General features: G+C 40.7%; 1 protein-coding gene across 3 annotated transcripts in view; it reads left to right on the forward strand.

The window, feature by feature from the left end:
• Nucleotides 1-23,680, forward strand: part of lrrc40 (leucine rich repeat containing 40) — a 58,931-nt gene extending 35,251 nt beyond the window's left edge. For 2 of the 3 annotated variants that reach the window (XM_051947297.1, XM_051947299.1), the window contains 5 exons: nt 1,979-2,086; nt 2,188-2,298; nt 4,026-4,103; nt 22,443-22,628; nt 23,004-23,680. In XM_051947297.1, the coding sequence (XP_051803257.1) occupies nt 1,979-2,086; nt 2,188-2,298; nt 4,026-4,103; nt 22,443-22,628; nt 23,004-23,109 (589 nt within the window). In that variant the 3' untranslated portion in view covers nt 23,110-23,680. Of the gene's footprint in view, nt 1-1,978; nt 2,087-2,187; nt 2,299-4,025; nt 4,104-4,484; nt 4,862-22,442; nt 22,629-23,003 lie in introns of those variants that run through there. The other variant, XM_051947298.1, reaches the window with a different exon arrangement.
• Nucleotides 23,681-26,686: the final 3,006 nt, after the last annotated feature.

Consider the following 26,686-nt stretch of genomic DNA (forward strand, 5'->3'; position numbering starts at 1 on the left):
TATAGGAATTCCAAATGGTAGTGTCTACAGATACGGACCCGTACCCGTAGCCTGTGGGCTACAGATACGGCACTTTCCATTTGCCAGACAGATACGGACCCGTACGCGAGTCTCGCGAGTCAAGAAGCTGCTAACCACTGCAAACTGTTGAAAGGTAAGCAAAGGTTAAGGTTAGGGTTAGTGTTAGGGTCAGGTTTAGGGTCCGTACCTGTAGTACCGATGCTACGGGTCCATACCGCTAGCGTCTACCGGGAGTCATGTGACCAGGTCTCGCGTATCTGATTGGCAAATGGCAAGTGCCGTATCCGTAGTCCACAGGCTACGGGTACGGGTCCGTACCTCTAGCAACAACCATTCCAAATTGGGAGTATGTTTCTTGTTGCCGTTACAAAGTTTGAACTCAGCATTGAAATTGGGTCTTATGAATTTTGTGAGGTTGATGCTTTAGGCTCCTTGCTGGATCACTTTATGTCCACATCATGCCCTCCTGTTGAACCACCTGTCATCGACAAGATCTTAGAACATTTCTTGCAGTTAGCTTTATCTCCACCTTGGCACATGAAGCAGGCCCAAGCAAGTGACTCATTTTGTCGAAAGGCCATTTCTTACAAGGCTGGCCAAATGTATACGGGATGTAACAGAGTGTTTATTTGTAACTTATCCCAAGTGATTTGTTTTATCAACTGAATATAATGGCACATTGATGCTACTTCATAGTCAGAAATAGAATCTAACAATTCCACAATTGGGAAACAACTTACAGGACACCCCTGGGAAAGTGTTTGATCGTACTTGTCTCAATTTTGGTTCTTTTGTACATGCAGCACGTGAAAAATGAAATGAGTACATTCCTGACTTTTTCCAGTTTTCCATTACCGGACATCGGGATTCCAATTTAAACCCTAGTTCTAATATTGGACATAAATGTAAAAAATGTAATTTCAATTATTTTTTCTTATACAGCATGCCTGTGACTGGCACTATGCTCTGTATTTTAAAGCTCCTATTGGTGCTCATCACAGGAAGAAAAATTTGCCTCCGAGGGTGAACAATGGAGGTTTCATTGTTAGTGGAATATTGGACAAGACAGAAAATTTTAAATCTTTTGACCAAATTTGCACCATTTTACAACTGATTTGCATTATTCTATAAAAGCCGAGTTGTACCCCTAAGACCACATGTACATGCCAATAAGCCTGCAAAATTTCAGGACTCCAGCTACATTATTTCTCAAGTTATGGCACTTGCTCCACACAAAACATGGCACAAAAATTGACATGACCACATCCCTTCTTAAAGAATTTTTAACTCAAAAACCAATGCCACATATGACCCCAGATTTTACACACATCACCTCAATAAATATTTACCACTTTGGAACAAGTATCATTCAAATTGTAGATGGTCAGGCGTGAGACATTCAGAGAATTGCGGCTGAATGACCTCCATCCATTCCCCACACTGTCTCCCCTGTTCAGGATTGAGCTGTTGGAAGGTTTTATGCGCTGGGCTTCTATGAATTTGTGAACTGTTACTCAGGTTTTATGTTTAATAATCTGATCAGAAAAATCTCCTTTCACAGTTTATTTGGTTAATTTCAAGTGCACTTGTTTACTGTATGATCTTTAATGTGGCTTTAATGATCTGCATAAACAGTTTTACCTTGTCTGACCATGTGACTGCACACATTTCTTGACTTATCTAAATTTTCTTAGAGGTGTCATTGTGTTCCCATCTCAGTAGAAGTTGTAGAGTCATGTTAGCTTCACTGATTTAAAATAGAAATTAATTGTAATAAAGTTTAAATGATTGTTATCCCCATACGTATAACAAAACTGGCTTCAGCACGATGTCACAGTACTTTGATTCAGTACTTACAAAATGTTGCTTTATTTTTAAGAGGTTAAACTTGTTTTCTACACTGTAGTGACACAAAATGTAGAATCACTCCAGTCTAAAATTGTGTGTTTGTGTTTAGTGACAAGCAGGCAGGTAGTATTCCAGATGAGCTGTTTGATGCTGCAGCAGATCAAGGTGTTTCCACTGCCAACTTCAGCAAGAACCAGCTGACTTCCATTCCTCCCAGGTACACACAATCACACATTATCCCTGTATGACAGTAATTACAAACTGTATAATTTTCATAAAGATTGTTCCCAGACTAACCTTACTGTTTGCTGTGTGCAGACTGGTGGAGTTCCACTCTTCTCTATCAGACATCAATCTGGGTTTCAACAGACTGACCTACTGTTCTCCTGACATCACCAAATTACTACAACTGACACATATTGATCTCAGGTATACACACAGAGACAGATCAGCAAATCTAGACTTCAGTATATTTCCATTTGAAGACTTATTCATTAATCTACCCATTATTAATTTGAATAATCAAATTCACAGTAAAAGGCTGAAAAACAGTCTAAAATAATGGCTTTCACAGTTTTCCAAAGTCAGGAGTGACATTTTCAGACATGTTGTTGTGTCAAACAGTTCAAAACCCAAAAATTATTTGGTCTGTAGTGACACAGTCCAGACTTCATCACTATTTGGACAGTTTTGCGCACATTGACTTTGAAACACAATCACAGATGCTACTTTAAAGTATGAAGTCTCACCGTTAAATATGAGCGGGTTTCGATCAGTTAGACAAACTGTGTGGGATCTTATTGTTCTATTAACACACTGTGCCCAAAGTTTAGAAATTCAAAAATAAATGTACAGATAGACAAAGTTAAACCAAACTTTTTTGGTATTTTGTGAAAAATCCTGAGCAGCCAATGACTATATAAAGTCTTTGACCAAGAGACATTGCCACATGCTTTGTATCTTCTCCGAAGATGCTCCACCAGATGTTGACTGCAGCTACACTCTGCTCTTCTTTGCTGGGGGTCATTTAGTGTGATCTTCAGCAAGTGTACCACACTCAGAGTGACAGGAGTTCTTTACCGTGAAAAGCTCTTTGACTGCTTTTGCCATATGTTGAGGGTCATGCGAAATCACTGAAATGATGGCAGTTCCAATTGACAGACAAACATGTCCAAGCCACAGCAATGTGACAGATTAGGCAGTGCTTTACTTTAGCCTTATTTGCATCCTATTGACTTCCATGACCACCTAGTTACTCCTCTTATTTACAACAGCTTCACCAGAACCTGAGAAGGGACTCTTATGCAAGTGTAAGCTCTCGTAGGAATGAACTGATATTGAAATGATAGAGAATGACTCAAGAAACATCTAGTGTACATGAATGTCCAATTACCTTTGAATTTTTGCAATTTGGACACTGTGTGTTAAATGGACTACACTAATCAGCCACAACATTAATGCCAACTGCGTTATATTGTACAAGTCTCCCTTGTGCCACCAAAATAACTCTTAACCATCAGGACCTGGAAACGGGTAGAAACAAGACTGTTTGGGGTGTCCTGTGCTGTCTGGCACACTGACAGCATATTTTTGCTTTTATTTGTGATTACTGCTCTTTACATGCATAAAATAAGAATCAAATGTGTGCCAACCTAATGTTTTGCCATTTTTAACTCTGCTTGGGTCTTGTCAGTTTGGAAAGGAGAATACCCACAGAATTCCAGACTTTATCTAGTAAATTGTAATATATGACCCTCAGAGTTTACAAGATTAGTGAGAAGGTGATAGTGACGTGTGCCCTCTTTGCACTCATCATGCTAATCAATTCAGCCAACAAGAAATTGTAAAATAATTTGTGAAAACCATCACATCACTCGATATTGCCCCCCACCCCCCAACAAATCATCACCCCAACAGTACCACAGATCATTTGCTGACACCAAGACTCAAATACCATGCAAGCATTGCAATCTTGTCTGCACCGGTCTTGTTACGTTTAAATAAAGCCATTTCAAAACATTTACATAAAGGATGATATGCTTTGAATGCCAGTAAGTCATAACTTTAACAGATTAAGCCAATGGTCCAGATTGCCTTTCTGACAAGGACTTGGGAACAGGACAGGTGTTAATCGTTCATGTGTCCCTTTTTTTCAGGAATAACCAACTAAGGGATCTACCACCTGAGATGAAGAACTTGACTAAACTGCGCTCCATTATCCTTAATTACAACAGGTAACTCAGTATTCATGGTACTATTCATCTTCGCATTAATTCCTTATTGATTTTTGCAATTTGTTTTCAAGGACCAGAAGTTACTATATAATTACCCAACGCACATCAAGTACTGCAGATTTCTTTTGTGAAATGTCCCCTTTTTCTAAGTCACATGCAGTATATGAACATACTGAAGTCACACCCACATGTGCCTAGTGCAGTCACCTAATGGGTCATTCCAAAAAATCTGAATGTCATTTGCATTGCTTTCTTTGCCCCAGTCTGTGGTAAAATGTTTGAAAGGATGTAACTTGAAAAATAATGTAACTATCCATCCATCCATCCATCCATTCATTCATTCATTCATTCATTCTCTATACACCGCTTTATCCTCACTAGGGTTGCAGGGGGTGCTGGAGCCTGTCTCAGCTGACTCGGGCAAAGGCAGGGGACACCCTGGACAGGTCGCCAGTCTGTCGCAGGGCTACATATACAGACGAACAATCACACTCACATTCACACCTACGGGCAATTTAGAGTAATCGATTAACCTCAGCATATTTTTGGACTGTGGGAGGAAGCCGGAGTGCCCAGAGAAAACCCACGCATGCACAGGGAGAACATGCAAACTCCATGCCGAAAGATCCCAGGCCCAGGCCGGGATTTGAACCGGGGATCTTCTTGCTGCACGGCGAAAGTGCTAACCACTACCTACTGTGCAGCCCATAATGTAACTAGAGTGCTGAAAATTTGCAGGCTCATTGTTATGTACATATGGTACATATGTACATAACAATGAGCATAACAATGGTACAATCCTGCTTTGATAGAACAATAGAAACCAATCACTTGACAATGTAAATTTGGTCAAAAATCCACCAACCATAAAGTCGATACTTTTCACCATAACAGGCTAATTTGTTTTTCTCTGATAGGTACCAATAGCAGCTTTAAAAATGTAGAGTATGGTGCTAGTCAGAGGCATGCTTTTTTGAGAAAAACATGTTGAAATTAAAGCTGCAAGCAGTGTTGGTCGGGTCCTCGCATCCGAGCGACCCGGCTGGCCCACGCATGTCCACCAGGTGCTGCTAAAACTGAGAGTGTAAATTTTCAGCAAGATTGGACCACATACAGGTTAATTACACAGCACTTCCTGTTTCATGGTGAGAAATCCAAAATGGCCACCAGGTGTCACATGGATGTGATTAGGGCCAGACTCTGATGACACTTGTAAAATTTGATGCAGATTGGACCATGCACAGGCTACTTACACAGCACTTCCTGTTTTATGGGGAGACTTCCAAAATGGCCACCAGTTGTCACATGGATGTGATTAGGGCTGGACTCTGATAACACTTGTAAAATTTGAAGCAGCTTAGACCACATACAGGCCAGTTAGACAGCAGTTCCTGTTTCGTGGCGAGGCATTCAAAATGGCCGCCAGGTGGCACTATTACTGTCAGTGTATATTGGCCTATGTATGTGACTGTGAACGTACTCTGATGACACTTGTAAAATTTGAGAGAGATTGTAGCATGTACAGGCTAGTTAGACAGCACCTGTTTCATGGTGAGGCATTCAAAATGGCCGCCAGGTGGCGCTATGACTCGGAGTGTATATCGACCTATGGATTGGGACCGGACTCTGATCACACATGTAAAGTTTCAAGCAGTATGGAGAATGTACAGACTAGTTAGACAGCACTTCCTGTTTCATGGCGAGGCATTCAAAATGGCTGCATTCCATGGGTCGCCATTTCCATGCCCTCAGGCTTTTGTGGAGCGTTTTGATAACTTTTGATCACCCATGACTAGAGGACATCCTGGCCATTTACCATAAAGCTGCAAGCAGCGATGGACGGATCCTTGCATCCACACTGGTCGATGAATCCACGCACGTCCACCAGGTGATGCTGTGACTGAGAGTTTTTGTCGGCTTCTGAATCGCATCTGAGCCAGAGTCTGATATCACATGTAAAATTTCAGCCGGATTGGAGCATGTTCACAGCAGTTATATAGCATTTCCTGTCCATCCACCATGTGGCGCTGCGGCTGAGAGTGTATTTCAAACAGTGGATGTGATGAGGGTTGGACTGTGATCAGTCATGTAAAGTTTCAGGCTGATTGGAACATGTACAGGCTACTTATAAAGCATTTCCTGTCCATCCAACAGGTTGCGCCACGACTGAGTGTATGTTGGCCTATAGATGTGATCAGGATTGGACTCTGATCACACATGTAAAGTTTGAGTCACATTGGAGCATGCAGAGGATGGTTATACAGCAGCTGTTTCATGGCGAAGCATCAAAACTGTGGTGGTCACCATGGCCACACCAATTGGCTTCTGGTTAAACTTTTGATAACTTTTCATCACCAAGTCCTGCTGTGTGGACTGACAAAATTTCAGGTCTCCTGGAATTATCCCCTAGGAGGTATTCACTGTCAAAACTGAGAAAAGTCATGATGACAAGTCACCGTTTTCATGTACTTCACCATCAACATGTTCAGCCTGTTGTCACCACATTTGAGGTGAATATGATCAACTGGGTAAGAATAGGGCATGAAAGTGTAAACAATGTCTATTTCCTGAAACCACAAGGTGCCGCTATGACTGTCAATGAATATCCCTATGTGGATGACATCAGGACAGGACTGTCATCATACATGTAAAGTTTCAGGCAGATTGGAGAATGGTGAGAAGAATTAGACACCACTTCCTGTTTCATGGCAAAGGATCAGTTTTTTGAGGCTCCGCCATGGCCACACCTTTTGGCTTCTGGCCACCATTGTGATAACTTTTCATCAGGAAGGTCTGGTGCATATACTGGCCAAATTTCAGGTCTCTCAGACTTACCCCCTAGGAGCTATTAATTTTCAAATATTTACAGCAAATTCAACATGGCCGACTTCCTGTTGGGTTTAGGGTGTGGCTGTCATTGACTTTTTGGTGTGTCCTGATGTGCTGCATATGCCCACCAAATATTGTAGCTGTAAATGAAACATTGTGGCAGTTGGCCTAATGACCACTTTTTCAATTTTGCAGGGCGTGCTATAGAGCCATTTTTCCACACACATGCGCAACTCCCATAAAATAACACATTTTTCGCCAGTCCTGATGTGCATGCCAAATTTCACGCGTTTTGGGATATGATAAGGCCGCCAAAAAGGTAATTCATTTGCTGGGAGAAAAAAAAAAAATTAAAGCTGCAAGCAGCGATGGACGGGTCCTCGCATCCATGCTGGTCGGGGAATCCACGCAAGTCCACCAGGTGGCGCTGTGACTGAGAGTGTATGTCGACCTCTGAATGGCATCTGGACCAGAGTCTGATCATACATGTAAAATTACAACCAGATTGGAGCATGTTCAGAGCAGTTATAAAGTATTTCCTGTCTGTCCACAAGGTGGCGCTGCGACTCACAGTGTATTTCAAACAGTGGGTGTGATGAGGGTTGGACTCTGATCAGTCATGTAAAGTTTCAGGCTGATTGGAACACGAAGAGGCTAGTTACACAGCATTTACTGTCCATCCAACAGGTGGTGCTGCTACTGAGAGTGTATGTTGGCCTATGGATGTGATCAGGATTGGAGTCTGATTACACATGTAAAGTTTGAGGTAGATTGGAGCATGCAGAGGATAGTTAGATAGCACTTGGTTTCATGGCGAAACATCAAAATTCTGGAGGTCGCCATGTCCACACCTTTTGACTCTGGAAGAATCTTTAAAAACTTTTGATCAGGAGATCATGTTATATATCCTGGCAAAATTTGAGGTCTGTAGGAGTTAAACCCTAGGAGGAGTTCACTCTCAAAAATAAAAAAAAAATAGAGAAAATTTTTCCACTTAATTCAGAATGGTGGACTTCCTGTGGGGTTTAGGAGATGGCTCCAAGAGGCTTTTTTGTGCGTTCTGATGTGCTCTATATGCCTCCCAAATTTTGTGAATGTAGATGAAATGTGCTGTGGGGGCTGTTTATTAAACATACTACCGGGGGCACTATAGCACAAGCCCTGCAAAGATGCATACAGTGTTATTTCTTGAGACGACAGTGATGTGTGTGGAAATTTTGGTGAGCTGTTGAGCATTCTAATCCTGTCATAAAGTACTTTGTTTGTCACAACAACAACACGTTACCACGGCAACAGCCTTTTATCAAATGTCAAAATCTTCACACTGGCATTGTCAGAGGGTGAAGAATCAGCTGACCAATTGTCAGAATTATATGAAAAAGTTTGGAGCAATGGTGTGTGCAAATGTAATTTCTAAACTTCTTGTTACCAATTGGTGGCGCTACGACTTTTCCTAAATTTTTGAGTGTGGATGTCTTCAGAGTGGTCCTCGTGTCCAGCACATGAAGTTTGGGGCAGATAAGATCTTTTGCAGCTGATATATGAATACTTAAATTTTCATGGCGAAACATCAAATTTCGCTGCTCCGCCACAGACACGCCTTTTTATGACACGTCACCATTTTTTCTGGGATTCATCATCAATGTGTTCAGGCTTATGTCACCACGTCTGAGGTGAATCTGAGCAGCAGGCTAAGAATAGTGCATGAAAGTGTAAAAAATGTCAAATTCTTGATACCACAAGGTGGCGTTGTGACTGTGAATGAATGTTGCTATATGAATGTCATCAGGGCAGGTCTCTGATCATACATGTAAAGTTTCATTCAGATTGGAGCATGTTCATGAGAGTTAAACAGCATTTCCTGTTTCATGGTGAAGGATCAAATTTCTATAGGCCGCCACGACCACACCCTTTGACTATGGAGGAAGATTTTAATAACTTTTTCTCAGGAAGGCCTGCTGTATGTACTGGCAAAATTTCAGATCGCTAAGACTTTCCCCCTAGGAGGAGTTCATCATAGATTCTGTACAGTTAACACATGATGGCGCACTTCTTGTTTGGTTTAGAGCATGGCTGCGATTGACTTTTTTGTGTTTCCTGATGTGCTGCATATGCCTCCCAAATTTTGTAGCCAAATGTCCTCTGAGTTGGCCTAATACCACTTTTTAAAATTTTGTAGGGGGCGCTATGGAGCCATTTTGCCACACACCTCCACATGCCCTAAAAAATATGAAATTTTTCGCCAGTTCTGATGTGTGTGCAACAGTGTTGTTTTTGGCAGCCAATTTAGATTTAGTCTTAGTCTTTTGGACGAAATCCTTATTCTATTTTGTCACAATTTAGTCATTTCTATAAGTGATAGTTTTAGTCCAATTTTAGTCAACGAAAACTCAAAAGGTTTTAGTCTAGACGTATTAGCCTTTTAACAAATTACGTATTATTAACCTCACTGACAAAATGACAGTGGAATCAATGTTCATTACTACAAAAAAGCCAACAAAGATATTCCTTCTTCAGGACTTGAGGGTTTATTTTTTAGAATTTCTGAGCAAAAATGAGACAGAACAAACTCATTTATACATTAAAGCAATGGACAAAAATCCCTGCACATTCTACAGTATGTATAGTACAGTAACAACAGTAACACACATGACAGTCTGAAAAAAAGTAATAAATTAGGTACAGTGATGTAGGCTTCAAGTTATACCATCAAATATGAAACAAACCTGCCACTTGAAATTTTGGAACATAAAGTAAAATGGTTAACCCCTGAATGCTAAAAAAAAATGTAAACACTGTTTTGGGTCTTTAAAGCAGGAACAAATAGAAACAACATTTAGCAACATCAATAGAGGGGGCCTCTACCCCTAGTGCAGTCTCACAGGAGGTGCGATCACAATCACAGTGGCATATCTCCATCTGTGGTAATAGTAGGAACAGCTTGCTGTTAACAAATCTAGCCTATCGACCTCAATTCAGTTTGAGGAAGACGCTTCGCTCTAAAATGGCCTTTGCTCTGTTTCGACGACCACGACTGAGGTCACCTGTAACACTAAAGACCCTCTCAGCAAATGTCTGAGATGCTGGCATTGCAAGAAGATCTAAGGCGATAGGTTTCAGGCTCGGATAAACAGAATCTCCCCGTGCAGCCCAAAATTCAAGAGCAGTCTCTTCATTTACAGGCTGTGATAACTGTTCCTTGAATTTCTTAATTTCCTCCTTGACACATGGCTTTGAGAGGCTAGGCCAGGATGGCCAGCCTGCTTTTGACAAGAATTTGAATCTGGACCGCTTTCTCTGTGGTTCCTCTTTCGATTCTTGGTCGCCCTCCACTGGCTCCTCGTCTTCAGCCTCCTCTTCCCGTATTACTGGTGGCACCAATTGAGCAATGTAATCTTCTACTTTTCCCAGAAGCACCTCAATTTGTGCATCATAATTTTCAAGGAGTGCTTCAGGTGCAACTGCCGGGTCAAGAAAACATGCAGCAGCAGTGAGTGGTGAAAAATTAGTCAGTGTGATCAAGAAAGCAGCTGAACCGCTTGTCCATGTCTGTCTTCATCTTCCTTGCCAAGGGAGCTAGGTCCTTGAAGCTAGAACCTTGGGCATGGGGGAACTCAGACAGGTGACCCTGCAGGTCCAGAAGGGCAGGCACCACAACCGATGAAGACTGCGTGTCACTCTGGAGCATCTGGGTATGCTCAGCAAAGGGGAGGAGTAAATCTCTTAGAGCAGTCAGCCTCTGCAACTCGGCAGTAGATAGTCCCAGCTCATCCTATCTGCGACCTGAACTACTGAGTCCTTGATCTGGAGAAGGCGTGATATCATCAAATATGTGCTGGACCATCTAGTAGGGCAATCTTTGACCAGAGTTAGTTGACACAGCTCCAGCAGTCGCTCAGTGGCCACCGATGACTTGCGGAACATCTTGACGAGCCCTATAACTTTGCCCAGCAGTCGCCTGACACTTGCATCTTTCTGGATAATGTTCACCACAAGTTGCAGTGTGTGAACAACACAGGGGGTCCTATCTATGCCTCCAAACCTAGGTAGATAAGAGAAAAAACAGAAAAAGAAAGGCTTTATAAACACTATGCAATACAATCAACATTTATCAAACGTGACTATAACTTAGTATAGCTCAATGTAACTGACATACTGAAAATGTGAATTAAGAGCAAACGAACAATTTATGTTTGGTCCGCTACATCCACATCAGAGTCATCGATGTCACTTGTCTCAATGGATTCATCTTCAGAGCTGGTGGGACCATCCTGTTGATTAGTTTTGAATGCTGCAAACATATTGCTTCCATTATCAGTTATGACTGTCAGAATTTTGTGTTGTGGTATTCCCCGGTCCTCTGCGCATTGGTAAACACAGGTTTTTATACACTCCACAGTGTGTGGGTGTGCAATCTGGTCAAGTCTCAGCAATATGTGCTGTGCTTTGTTTGCAAAAATAGCAAACACTAATTGCCAGAAATGATGCTGTAAGTCCTTTTTTGGTCCTTATATCCAGCCCAATTGTTACTTTGCGTGCTTTGGCAAGCCTGTCTTTGTACTTTTGTTTTTCATCCCCATAAATTTTGTCAACTAAGTTGTTTATTTTTGTTCTTTTGGGTATTATCAGCCTCTTATCAAAGGTCTCCATCATGAGGATGAAATCTTCATCCTCAGCTGTGCTAGCAGGTAGACCAGTATGTCCAATCCAAAGAGCGATGGCCTGTTCTTTGGCTCATTGTGCCAGTGAGTCTGACTTATATTTGGATCCTGCAGCAAAGGCTGCCTGGATAGATGACTGTGCCCTGTTGTCCTTTGGACAACCAGGTCTCTCTTTAGGGGTTATGGTCTCCAGGATCTGGATGAGGAAAAACAAAGGGGAATACTGTTACTCTATGTCTGTATAGAAAGTACATGTCCCATAAAGGTCTGCAGGTGAATACAAAACAAGCACATGTACGTGAACGTATAATATCTTAAATACACATTAAATACACACACATGCAAATGTATATATATACATATACACACACACACACACACACACACTCATATATATATATATATATATATATATATATATATATTACCACCTCTCAGTTCTCAATAATAACGTGTGCGAGTATCCTTCTAAGATATCATATGTCAGTATTTCATTGCTTAAAACCTAAGCAATCAAAAAACTAACTGATAATAACTGTTAAAAAGACAAAGTAAACACACAGAGATCACATTTTAAGTTTCAGACAGTCACCCCAACATGAGTCACAATGCCAACGCATCAAATTTGCTGCCCGGTGTTCAAGATTAACTGGTGTTCTGATCAACTGGTGATAGCAGGGTTTCTGAGACAAATGTTTTGTAGGTGTGGCTTTTCAGGACCCCTTACCTACTGACCAGGAAATAAACAGTGAGGACCACTTCGTCTATAAAACGAGATTTCTGCTGTTCTATACATTTCGGTCTTGACAAAATAACTGAAAATAAGAGGCGTTCTCATTTTAAAAGTCATGCGCTGTCAGGCTACATGAAAGAAAAACTACATAAACGTGGTTGGGACGAGTTGAGCTGCGATCACTGTTTACTGCAGTTTACTGTTTACTCCTGTCAAAGCAGCAGACAGGAGACCAGCACACGATGTACACGTTATTTTAACAAGAAGTTCACCAAGCCGGGTGATAACAGAATGCCGAAGTGTTGCAGTATAACATTAATATATTGATACAGTATTGGCAGGTTTAGATCGCATTGTAGCTACAATTTGCTAAATTGCTGCATATTGGATTTGAAATGCAGCAATTTAGCAAAATTCACAGGACATTCATGTTCAGACTTCTCTCTACTTACCTGTCAAATAAAGCTAATAAAAAGGAAAAAAAATAACATTTATTCACAGCTATTGGTAGTCATAATTATATAGAAGTGTAAAGGTGTTCAGTGAAGAGGCAGTTTTTAGTCTAAGAGGGAATCCGCAGATGGAACCTAGTGTGGAACAATTCAGCAAGATGATCTTATTTGGTCTGTTTTTATTCATTCTTATTTTATTGTTTCACGTCTTGAGTTGTGAGATCTTGTTTGAAACAGCAGCTATATAGTTCAAGGGTGGACTCGTTAAGGTTTTGTAGAATAAATATAATCGTCTCTATTATTGTTCTATGTCTTTATAAATAAAAAATACTTTAATTTTGTGTTCTGTAAAGTCAGTGCATTTAATTTACAATGCATTGATTCTATAGAATACAATGTTGATTAACTTGCAATGCCCCAGTAAAATAAAAAAATCCCGAATAACGGGAAAAATTAGATGAAGCATATCGAGTTCTGAGGGCTGGAATGTGAAATCTCTGGTTAGAATGTGGTCAGATGGTTTATATGATGTCATTTTTTTACTTAAAATCTGTTTAAAAGTAGAACAACTCAGGTCCAACTGGTTTATCGCAGTAAGCTTTGAAAACGGTATTAGAATTTCTCTTGCTGTATTTGTCGGACTGAGGACACAGACTGTCACCAGTTAATCTGATGGAGATCATCACACTCTGCCGCAGTGAAGCGATATTTCCACTCCGTTAGGTGGAAGTCCTCATTAAACCGAGTATTTTATTGGTAGACTGAACAGCCGTGAGTCCAAACAGAGCAATAACGACGATGTTAAAGCTGACAACAAGAACATTTCTTAACAGTTTATTGACGTCTGTGTGTTTTGAACAGGCATCGTGCAGTCACCTATGATATGTATTCCCGTTGTAACAGCCTAACAGCTGTCTCGCTCACTGAATATCACCAGTTGATCGGAACACCAGTTAATCTCAGACCTGTTTACCTCCCACATTCGGCGTAATAAATTCCGCAATTCAGTGTCCTATTACGCATATCTGTAACTAATTACGCTTTTCAAAACAGATAAACTACGCATTTCGGACTCGGTGTCATAAAGAGTTAATTCTGTAATTCTGTTCGTTTTTCAGCCCGTTTTCACATTATTTTCACTCCAAAAACTCATAAAGATCTCAAAAAAAGCGCTTCAGAGCAGCTCCAGTTGGGAGGGGGGGAGACAAGCTGCAGCTGCAGCCGGAGCCGACGTGTGAAAAGTCACACAACCCTGCTCGCAGAGGCTGTAGTTATATTCTGCTATTCAGCAGGTTCATTGGCTACCAGGCCTGTCAGTCAAAAGCTTTCTCCGACGTGATTTGCTCAGAATTTACTGACAAAATTGAGGTAGGTCCAGATCTGTCAGTCTCTGCCACGGTTGGCTGTTTAGGCCTCGGAGGCAAGTCAGAGTCAGTTGATTGGTTGAAATGCGGCGTAAACCAAAAGGATACAGTTCAGCCGCCATTTCGACTCCAAAACAGCGTGGATTTCTCTATGCTTCATAAAAATCTGGACATAAATACAGTTAATATGAAACGAGCAGCGCCACCATGCACCGCGTGCGTGCACACAGAGCCGAGCTATTTGTAGATTATTTACTTATTTCAAGACATGTTTTGGAAAAAAATATTATACTTGATAGTGTTGTCTGGATGCTTAAGCTTGGATTCTGGCTGGGTTTTGTGAATTATTTTCATCTTTGACCAGTAAAAGAGCGTCCAAAGGTGAGTTCTGCCCTTTAAATGTTTTGTTGTTTGTTGGAGAAATGTGTTTATATTACCCGCTGTGGTAATCACATCTGAAAGTGGTTTATACTGGCGGATTCATGAGAATCTAAGCTTTCTATGGGTGTATAGTGTTTGTATCATCGCATTTGCAGCTAAAAATGCTTATGCAGATAAACTTCAGCGGCCCGTATTCGGGCCGATGCGGCTTTAAACATTTTCAAACTTTACTTCACCTGCATTCAAGTTATGTGATTTGAATGTCCGATTCCTTTTATGTTTGAAAATGTTAGGTATTGTGTGGCTTGTGAAGAAAGTGGTCAGCGATACATTACACATGTTATTACCTGACGCTGCCATGGTCCATCGAAAATCTGTGTGTGAGGTGCGCTGTGCCTGCGTGGCCAGTCATTGTACAAGTACAGCACACAGGCGCAGCTGCATCGCTAACAATTTGTAACTTTCAATAGACACATTACAGCACAACAGGCAGAAACGTTGTGCATTTTTGGACATCTTAGCAACCATTCATTAACGTTTTCGTCCAGTCTCGTCTCTTGAACGAAAACTAGCACGTCTCGTCATGTGGGTCTTCACACCCCACCCCAACCCAGCCCCTACTCACACCTCGACTGGAGACTCTGCCTGTACCCCCTCCTCCATCATGGACACATCTCCGCCCCCCTCCCTCAGCGGGCTAGTGGCTCCTACAGACAGTTCACCCCCACCCCTCCACCCACTCGCCTTGGACACTGACACCACCCAGCACCCTTCCCCCTCCCTCTCTCCCTGCCTCACATTCACATCCAGCCAGGTACAGAGGGAGCTCTCCAAACTCCGCACCAACAAAGCCAGTGGGCCGGACAACATCAGCCCCATGGTCCTCAGAGCGTGTGTCGGGCAGCTTGCTGGAGTCTTTCAGCACCTCTTTAACCTCTCCCTGAGGTTGATGAAGGTGCCCAACCTGTGGAAGACCTCCTTCATCGTCCCGGTACCTAAGAAAGGACATCCCAGCGCTTTCAATGACTACAGACTTGTGGCACTGACGTCGCATGTCATGAAGACTTTTGAGAGGCTGGTTCTTCAACACCTAAGGACTCTGCTCTCTGCTTTCTTGAACCCCCTGCAGTTTGCATACCAGCAGCACATCGGCGTGGAGGATGCTATCATCTACCTCACCCACAGGGCCCTGTCACATTTGGAGAGGCCTGGGGGCACCGCAACAGTCATGTTCTTTGACTTCTCCAGTGCCTTCAATACCATCAGGCCCTGCCTCCTGGGGGAAAGACTGCTGGAGATGCAACTGCACCCCGACACCAAACTTGGATCCTGGACTACCTCACAGGCCGGCCGCAGTATGTCAGGGTGGATGGCTGCACCTCTGAGGTGGTTACAAGCAGCACAGGAGTACCCCAAGGAACCGTCCTGGCACCCTTCCTCTTCACCCTCTTGACCTCTGATTTCCAGTTCAACTCTGTTTCCTGTCACCTCCAGAAGTTTTCCGATGACTCCTCCATTGTTCGATGCATTACTGATGATGACGAGGGGGAGTACAGAGGACCGATTGAGAGCTTCGTCACATGGTGTGACAGCAACAACCTGAAGCTCAATATCGGCAAAACCAAGGAGGTGGTTGTGGACTACCGGAGGAGCAGGAGGTCCCCTGCCCCCATCATCATCCAGGGGGAGGAAGTGGATAGAGTGGACTCATATCGGTACCTTGGGGTTCACATTAACAAACTGGACTGGTCCCACAACACGGACGCCCTCTTCAGGAAGGGACAGAGCAGGTTGTTCTTCCTGAGGAGACTCAGGTCGTTTGGCGTCTGCAGCAGGGTCCTGAAGACCTTCTACCAGTCTGTGGTGGCCAGCGCACTCTTCTTTGCCATGGTGTGCTGGTGGGGTGGCATCAGGACTGGTGAGGTCAACAGGCTTAACAACCTGGTGAAGAATGCCCGTTCTGTTGTGGGCCTTCAATTGGGCAATCTGGAGACCGTGGCAGAGAGGAGGATCATGGACAAAATCAGGGCAATCTTGGACAACCCCTCTCACCCTCTCCACGACGAGCTGTGGGACATGGGCAGCTCGTTCAGCCAGAGCATCATCCCACCCAGAAGCAGAACTGAGCGCTTCAGGCACTCCTTTGTGCCCACCGCCATCAGACTCCTTAGCAGCAGCGGAGGCCACAGTACATCACTGCACTGACCCCCCTGGAATTACTGTACATAACTCCTGTTGATTACTGATTACTGTATTTAACTCTTGTTACCCTTCACACTGTCACTTTAATATCACTGTCACTTTACTTCACTGCACTGCATAGCTCAGTTGTCCTGGATGACATTTTTTGACATTGTGAATACCTCATACTGTTTGCTGCTACTGGTCAGTTTATTGTTTCCCCTTTTTGCTTTGTTTATTATATGTCACCCTTGGTTTGTCCTAAAACTATGTGTAATTCTTGAACCCAATGCATGCTACTACCCTTGTATCCTTGTATTTGCCTTGTGCTGCTGCAATACTTGAATTTCCCCTCTGGAGATCAATAAAGGATTATCTTATCTTTTTTTTTTTTTTTTAGCCCAGTAACAATATCGTATAACTCTTCCAGTTGGGACAACTAGTGGAGTCATTTGACCTATCATAACTGCTCAATGATTGTCCTAGTACTGGCCATAAATACAAAAATCTTACTGCAACAATTTTTTTCTCATAAAGCATTCCTGTAACTGGACAGACACATTATTTTGTTTGCAGATGGCTCCATCATCGCAGCTCTTCTCAGTTATGATGTCATCGGCTATAGTCCAGTGATTTCAGAGATTGGTGTAAACAGTCTTTCTGAGTATAAATACGTCAAAAACAAAAGAAATGCTCATCGATTTTAGAAAGAACCTTCCACCTGTTCCACCTGTTTTTATCCTCGACCAGGCTGTTGAAGTTGTCCAGCAAAAAAGTACTTGGGGAGCTATAATCAACAACAAACTAACCTTTGATTCCAACACTAAGGTTGTCTGTAAAAAGGCTCACCAGTGCTTGCAATTTTATCGCAGACTTAGAAAGTTTATTGTCAGCACCTCTTTTATGAAAATGTTTTATTCTGCTTTTGTTTAATCTGTTTTAACTTTTGATTTTATCTGCTGATTTGAGTCACTTACCCTGACAAACAAGAACAGGTTGTAAGGAATTGTAAAAGTTAATAGAAAAGTCAGTGGGACTGACCTGGCCTCATCGCTTTACAAAGACAGACCTTTTAAAACTGCCCAGTCAGTCCTGGCAGACAGCAGCCTTCCTCTGTGTGGCACGTTTAGGTTGTTCCCTTCTGGTCATAGGTACAGTCTCTACAGGTGTAGGTCTAAGTATAAACTAATTTGTCCTTGCTGCCATTGTCCTTTTAAACAGCATCGTTTAATTTTAAATAATTTTGTTTATTTTAATTTAGTTCTGTATTTATTTTTTCAGATCATATTTTGTGTATGACTGATTAGGATTTAATTATTTTATTTGTTTTAATTACATCTTGTTTCATTTTATTGTCACATCTTTGGTCTATTTTGTGAAGACTGCAGGACAAATTGAACCTCAGGGATAATAAAGATTAACTTGACCTGTACTCTACATTTTTAAAGCTTGTATTGGTGCAATACAGGACAAAGTCAGCCTCCTATGGTGTATGATGCAGGTTTTATGATTGATTGAATATTAGACTAGACAGAAACATTAAAATTTTTTGACCAGAAGCAAAGTTTTACCATATGTACATATCAATGAGCCCACGAAATGGACTCCAGATACATTATTTCCCAAGTTATGGCACTTCAAACAATGCTGTACAGAGTGGTGGGAAGAAAATGGTGCAAAAATTGACATGACCCCTTAAGAATTTCAAACTCAACAACTAATGTCACCTATGATCCCAGATTTTACACATGGTCAACTCAATCAGTATTCACCACTTTAAAAATATCTGTCAAATTGAAAACTGTCAGGTGTGGCACATTGGGTGAATTGAGGCAGATTTACCCTTGTGACAGTGGCTGGATGTTTACATAAAAATGCTACAGCTGAAACTTCAGTCACACAACTGGCCACACCTTTCTTTGTCTCACAGCCCAAACTACAGTTTAGTTCTGACACCCAGTGTTCAACTGGTCCTTGAGGTATAATTATTGAGGTTTGATGTTATCAGTTCTGCTATCGAGCTGTATAATTAAAATAATAGGAAATTCCTCTTTATTATCACTACATATATTGAACATTTTGTATCACAAACTTGGTTGTTCATTTGTCTTTGCATTTTATTTTATAGTCCCAATTCACAACATCTCATCTCAAAGCACTGCACATAGAAGGTGAAGACCTTAAAAAATTTAGACAAAGAGCCCAACAAAACCAAAGTTTCCTTTGGATTCCCATTTAGCAAAACTTGACAACAATGGGAAGGAAAAAATACCTCCCCTATACTGGGAAGGACATAAAAAACCCTGACAGAACCGGGATGAGAGTGGGGATGAGAGGGTGGAGATAGCAGGTGGAAATAGAGAGCCCGATCTCACGAGGATTCGTGAAACTGTCACGTAAGTTTTAGTTTCGGTTTCGTGTGCACCAACACGATTTCGTCATGTTTTTTTGGGAATTGTAGGGAAACTACGGAAGCGATTATATTTGCACTCATTAAATAAGAAGGGGCCCCACCCAGGATATCCAGGGAAATTATTAATTTATGAAGAATCTCAAGGAGATTCCGGTTGAGATACAGTTAATCAGTCTGATATCTGAAAGCCTAGAATTCTTGGCTGAAATTGACCTCAGTTCTCACACACAGAAACGCACAAGACGGTGGATTGGTCTAAATGGAAAACATTTATTTACTATTCTACCAAACAATACAGGTGCTATGTACAGTGAGAAATGTGATGTGTATGTATGTGCGTGAATACGGGTGTGTGCGTGCGTATGTGGGATTGTGTGTGTGTGTGTGGTCAGATTCAAATCAGCATATTAAAAGATGAGGATTATGGTGACAGAAGCCAGATAGCGGACGACCTGACTCAGTAAAACGATAATTTGGACTACGACCGATTTGTAAAAGAATAAACGGAGTGGCTGAATTTAAGTAATCAAGTGGTTAGTGACATCAACCCAAATCATAAACAGAGAAGCTCAGCTGGTCTCTTACTGTCAGTAGAACCGTCAGTATGCTGGGACGAAGAAGTCGCCGGTGGATGACGCCTCACAGCGTGACGGGACGTCTTTGCTTCCCAAGCGCTGTGTCGTCACTGTGGCAACGTTGACCGTCCTGCATTGGAGATCAGTTCGGAGCAAGTGGGTCTGGACCAGCAGACCGTTGAAGTGATTGACACCGCGAACTCTTCTTCCAGAGTTGATGAAGTCACTTGATTAAAAATAATGGCTCCTGTTCTATTTCAGCAGGCGTTAGCCAAGTTAAAAGGACGGATGTTGACTGGAGCCACCGCAAACTTGGAAAAAATCGTGAAATGGGATCTGATTGGTTATCAAAAATTACGGGTAAAACAAAGAATGATTTCGGCTTGCGTTGAAAGTAAGCAAAAATCTATTCTCAATTACAAAAGCGAAAGGATAACTAGTTACCAGAGGCCCAACTCTGGAACAAAGAAGCTTCAGAAGATAAAGAAACGATCACGTCTTTAGAGAAGAATATTGAATTGCCAGCGGCAGGTTTCTCAGTAATTCAGGAAGTGAAGAGAGACTGAACAAAGGCGCAGTCCATATTTATCAGTTGGTTCGGGCAGGAGGCATGGATATACTTTCGGCGCGATTCCTTTTTTTTTTCCACTTATGTTTTATTAAATTTTACAATACATCAATAACAAAAAACAAAACAAAAAAAAACAAAATGTCTGGGTTGCACAGTCTTAATTATTTTTTATATACAATGACCATTTTTTCCATTTTTTGTCCATTTGTGGTTCTTGTAGTCTCAATCGATGGGTTCGTTTTTCCATGATGAATGTGTCCTCAATTGTGGCTATCCATTGTTTCTTTGATAGGACAGTATTTTGTCCCCATTTCCTTGTTATACATTTTTTTGCAGCAATTAACATTATCTTTATCAAATATTCATCACAGTCATGAGCATTACCATCACCAAAATTACATAAATAAAAGAATTCAGGTTTCTTAGAGATTGTATAAACCAAGTACTTTTCTTAGGACATTATAGATGATTTTCCTAAATTCTAAAAGTTTCGGACATTTCCAAAAAATGTGTGAATGGTCGACATCTAATCCTCCACATTCTCTCCAGCATTTCTGTGTATCTGTAATTGTTCACTTTTTAGCTTTGGCGTAATAAAAAATTGTATGAGATTTTTCCAGGCAAACTCTCTCCACGTCCAAGAACTAGTTGTCATGTGATGAAGTTTCCACATGTTCAGCCAATCTCTCTCTTTGATTATTATATTGAATTCTTTTTCCCATTTTGTCTTAACATTTTTAGTTTATGTTTGTCTGCTTTATATAGAATTGAGATTGTCCTAACATTGCTACCTTTGTGTGCTTTGGTCATTATTTGAACCATATCGCTCTCTTCTGTGGAGGAATCTACCTGGAGTTCTTTTTTTATAATAGTCTCATTTGAAGATAGCGAAAAAAAATCATGTTTTCCAAGTTGGTAATTTTGTTTCAGGTTATGGAATCTCTCCAGCTTCCCATTATTCTCCAGAACACACGAAGCTGTAACTCCCCTAGTTATCCAATATTTCTAACTTTGGTCAAATATCGCAGGCACAAATTTAATATCATACGCTATCCATTTTAACTTTTTAGTTTGTTTTTGGATTTTATGTTTCTTGAGCATTCTAAACCAAACATTGAATGTATGATTAGTTATTGAATCTAAAAATATTTTATTTTTTTCATAGGTTTCTCTGGCACCGAGGAGGTTTTGAATTGGCTTTTCTAGAATTCCCTTCTCAATATCATTCCACTTACTACTATAATTTGGATTACACCAACAGTATATGTATCTTAATTGTGCTGTCTGATAGTATTCTTTCGATTTTGGCATTGCCATTCCTCCTTTCTCTTTGGGAAGCAGGAGAGTATCATATTTGACCCTAGGTCTCTTGCCCTCCCAAATTGACCTGGATATTTGTTTATCCCATGCTGTAAATTGAGTTTGAGTGACATCTACTGGTAGGGCTTGGAATAAAAACAGGAATCTTGGCAAAATGTTCATTTTTACTATCTCGATTCTGGAACTTTAAGGGCAAAGTAGCCCATCTTTCTATGTCATTTAATGTACTTTCTTGAACTAGTGCATAATTTTGATTATTTAAATCTTGAAAGTTTTGTGTGACTTCTATTCCTAAGTATCGAATTGACTTCATTTTCCAATTAAAGAAATATTTTTTTAAATGTTTTGAGATGGTACATAGTTAAATTTTAAAATTTGAGTTTTTGAGATATTTATTTTGTATCCTGACTTACTCGTAACCCGATCACTCCCCTGTCTTCCGGGGAGGGGGAGAAGAGAGATGGCCAAGAGTGGATTAAAATATATTAAACGCGCAAACACGATCTGTTTATCTCTCACCGTGGTCCTTAAAACATACTTTAACACAATCAAAGGTAGACATATTCCTGACTATACCGGCTAACAAATATGAGTTATTTAATTCAACAAACTATATGTGAATGTGCTCTAGATACTAAAAATATATGTCACAGTGAAGATATGATAACATGTCATACATATGGTAAGGAATATCACAAATTTCACCTTTTTCAACCTGAATAACACAATGATTCACAATTAATAAATGGGATTCATTTTGACATTATTGTGTTCTCTGCTGTCGGTAGGGGGCACTGTGGGACTGTGGAAGAAATTGGATTAAACAAGAAATTTCTTTGTTTTATTGTACTGATCACAGGTTTGAGTCCTTCCCTGAAGTCCTTTATCAGATCTTTTCCTTAGAGACCATTTTGCTGGGTAATAACCAGGTGGGTGAAGTGGACCCTTGTCGTCTGATAAAACTGGTTCATCTGTCAACACTGGATCTGTCAAACAATGACCTACTGAACGTCCCTCCCAAACTGGGCCTTTGTACTAGCCTTAGGTAAGAAGTACAGGTTGCACAGCTCTTCTGTCTCATCCCGAAGTGTGTTTGTGCCTGAACTCCATCACTGCAGCACATCACCAGTAGCTATATTCAACTGACGTACTTGGTTTAATTTCCTTCAAACTGCACCATTCATTTGTTCTTTGGTTGATAGTTCAACTTACCCCTTAGAGTGAAGTCATTCAACTGAGTTTTATGTGCAGTTTGAGTACTTATTCAAAGCACAGAGAATGTAGTTAAGCACAATACAATTTAAAAAACAGGAACATATGTTTTTTTTTTAAGCTTTAAAAATAGTCAAAGTTGATTTTTTTTAAAAATCATTCTGAAATACCCCCAACACAATAATTGAAAATGTGTCTTGTCCTTCAGGTGTCTCAGTCTGGAGGGGAATCCTTTCCGCACACCTAGAACAGCAATTGTGGCCGGAGGAACGGATGCAATATTGGAGTACCTGCGCAGCCGCATACCTACATGACCGAGACCTTACCTGAGAAAGCTCCACCATCACGATAAAGATGCATCTCTTTTGGGCTTGCCATTAATCATTTTTAGCAATTTTAAACATGGATGCAATTAAATGTTCGCATTTTTTCTTGAAATTGGAATGCCAAAGAAAGTTAAAGGAAAATAAGAAAATTCCAGTTTCAGCTGCAGGAATCTGGTTTGTGGTAAAATGTGTAAAATACAAAACACCTGAATAGAAAAGAGTAGAAAGCCATATAAAAGCACATGGAAAAAGTATCCTCTGTACTGCTGAAGAGATAAAATATCAAAAGTTATAGTATCAAGCCATTTTACCAAGTTGTTCACTTTATCTTAGGCTGTTCATACCTCATCATACCCTGGTATGCAAAACTGCAGGAAATTATAGTCTACACATTTCACTGAGAGTGAAAAGATGTCAGTAAAATGGAATGTAATCTTCTCAACAATGTGTGTTGAAACTTGGTGAATATTTTTTGGGTAATCATATTTGAACTGGTGCCTGCAGTTGTGACTGAAACCACTGCCAAAGGCACCTCTCTTAATAAAACTGTGTCTATTAATGAGAAGTAATGTGAATTTATTAATGGTACACAGTTTATGTCCCTGTTTACATTTGTAGGCCATTTTTACTACATCAGTTAAGTGTGTCTCAGAACACAAAGACACTGAAACTTTAAAACCTAAAATTCGTTGTCTGCTTCTTAACAACCGACTTTATACTGTTTGCTCTCATAAAGCTCTGTTTTATAAAAATAGTAGAAAAAAGAGCAAGAGAAATACATAAAAGTTGTCTCCATTGTGTGTGAATTGAAGTTTGCTGCACTCTTTTTACTTTTTGTCATATTTTAATCCGACTGGAAAATTAGCACTATTCTGCAGCATGGTTTATGAGCCAGCACTTCCTCTGGCTGTTTTGTCTTTCTCCATTGACTTACAGTTGTGAACAGGAGTTTGTATACACCTGTATTGGCCATATATCATGGCAGTGGTGGCACAATGGTCTGGACTACTGATCTGAGGGCCAGAGGTTCAAACCGCGATGTGGCTACTGTCAGGCCCTTACCCGTTCCTCTCCAGGGGCGCTGTACCATGGCTGACCCTGCGCTCTGACCCCACCAATTAGGGGGATTTGAGAAAAACAGAATTTCCCTCTGAGGATTAATAAAAGGTAGGGAAAAAATATGGCCTCTACAGGTAGTCTATGCACTCAACAGAATCAGCCACATACACTACAACAGCATGGCCAGAAGCAGTGGTGTCATTAGGCCTATTTTAGGCTTCAGACCAGAATATGAGTTTAAATAAATAATCACATAACCAGTCATTATTAACTTAAATATGATCATAAATCTTAGTTTCCCTTCACTTCATAGTGGAAGGTGGAGAGTCCGACCCAGTGCGTCGCTATCCAATCCATTCCACTTGTTCATATAGAGCACAACCGCATCACTGAAAACCAGTCCACGTTTTCCCTGCAACCTAGGTTGCTCTCGATACAGGAGGCAGCATGAGACGCTGCTACTTAGCTAGCCAGTTAGTCTGAAACGCACTTTGAAGGTTCTGGTTGTTCATAGAGTTAGGTGTGCACTCTTTTTTTTTTGACCATCTTTGGGGTGACTTCCTTCTGGAGCATCAGCTCCAGCATCAGATGCACACAGTGAAACAGCAGCTGAGCTCATTCACATATGATTAGGTGCAAAATATAAGATTTATTTAACTTGAGCTTTTATTTAGGAAAGTAACGATTGGAAAGTGGAGATGGCCAAGAGAGAGATATACAAGCCAAATTAGCCCGGCCCAAATATGTCATAAATAAATAAATAATTAAGGTCACATTATTATACACCATTATGGGATAATACTATAACCTTAGTTAATTTATGCTGATAGAGAATACATTGGACTTCATGACAGTTATCTGGTTCATGTACATTCGTTTTACCGAACAAGTGAACTTTCTAATAACTTTATGGTCAACCTATATCTTGCCTTGTCTTGAATCCTGTTTTATTTGTTTTGATATCAATGTCATAATTTCAACATGTCTGCCAGTCACATATGATCATGTTTGGTATCATTTTAATCAGCTATCTGTCAGTAATGCACCAAGATACATCCTGTTCACCAAATTTCAATATTTTGGAAAGTTACAGAAATCACCTGAAAATGTAGCTCTGTGAGGGACATCTGGACATCAGCCCTCACTGATGGAGGATGTGCCAGACCCCTGCTGAGTTAATGATATGCAAATGCACACTTTAAAAGACCACATCTGAAAGCACCATTTTGAGTCTGTTTTACCATGTAGAGTCTCTTTTTACCACCCCGAGACCTCTTTTACCACCCCGAGTCTGTTTTACCACTTGGAGTCTCTTTTCCTACTTGGAGTCCCCTTTTACCATCACAGTCAAGAGTCCTCCTGCACCATCAGAATCCTCTGTTCCAAGAAAGAACTCTCCTTTGTCGTCAGAGGCTTCCAACTCAAGAGTTCTCCAGACTCTGAGGCTCCACTCTGTCCACCGTTGTTCCAACCCACATCAACAAAGGCCAACCGGACCATCCACTGAGGCAGCAGCAGCATCATCCTCACGGCATGCAAGTACCTTTCAATCACTGGAACTTGGTGCAACTTTCTCAAATTATCTTTCCAAAGATAAAATTCAAAGGCGAATAAATTAGCCTAATATCAAATTGACGACTGCTTTCAGGTATGGTCTATTTATCCCTTTTCCCTCAGAACATCATATTTCAAGTGTAATATTAATCCCAGTTGAAATATTGTGTTCTCTTCCTTCCTTTTCCTTCCTTCCTTTTCCCATCATTCACATCTCACCATCTTATTTGTTTTGTGTTGTTGTTGTTCGTCTTAATGTGCGTTATTGTTGTTATTGTTTAGTTTAGTTTAATAAATGTACATAAATATAAGTTCAGTGCCTTAATTGTTTTGTTGTTCACATTTTGGTCCCTAACTTGTATAGATTCCAGCTACCGCAATTTCATACATAACCTCTCAAGCTAAATAATCCCCCTTACAATTCCTGAAGCTCTTCTTGACAGCGCAACAAGAAGTGTTTCATAGGCTAATTATTATATTTGTCTAATCTAAATACTTCGCTGGTCGTATATCAGGTAGACTATATAATAATTTTGTATAAAACCATTAATCCCATTTGAGCAAACAGTAACCCTTCATTAGTATTGGTGGAAAAACATTATTATAATCTTAGTTATAATTGGTGGAGAAAACTTTTACAAACATACATCAAGAAATCCTACATTTGTTTTTGCTAAAGTATTTTTTATTGTTTAGTTGGCTGATGTGGTGAACTTGAATCTGTTGAGTGTATGCATTAGAATCCTTCAAGACAAAAGTTACAAAGTGGTTGCTGGAGTTATTTCAATTATGCATATGTTTATGGAAAATACTGAAATGTGTTGCGCACACAGAACTTGCATACATATTTTACAAGAAGAACCATTTTCAATACTGCTTGCCGTTGCTGTTTTTTTCTGGGGGGTTTTAAGCTCAGTGTTTTTTATTATCCCTTAACCTTATCTCTCTAATA

The sequence above is a fragment of the Acanthochromis polyacanthus genome, chromosome 4, assembly GCF_021347895.1.
Source record: "Acanthochromis polyacanthus isolate Apoly-LR-REF ecotype Palm Island chromosome 4, KAUST_Apoly_ChrSc, whole genome shotgun sequence".
Classification (NCBI taxonomy): domain Eukaryota; kingdom Metazoa; phylum Chordata; class Actinopteri; family Pomacentridae; genus Acanthochromis; species Acanthochromis polyacanthus.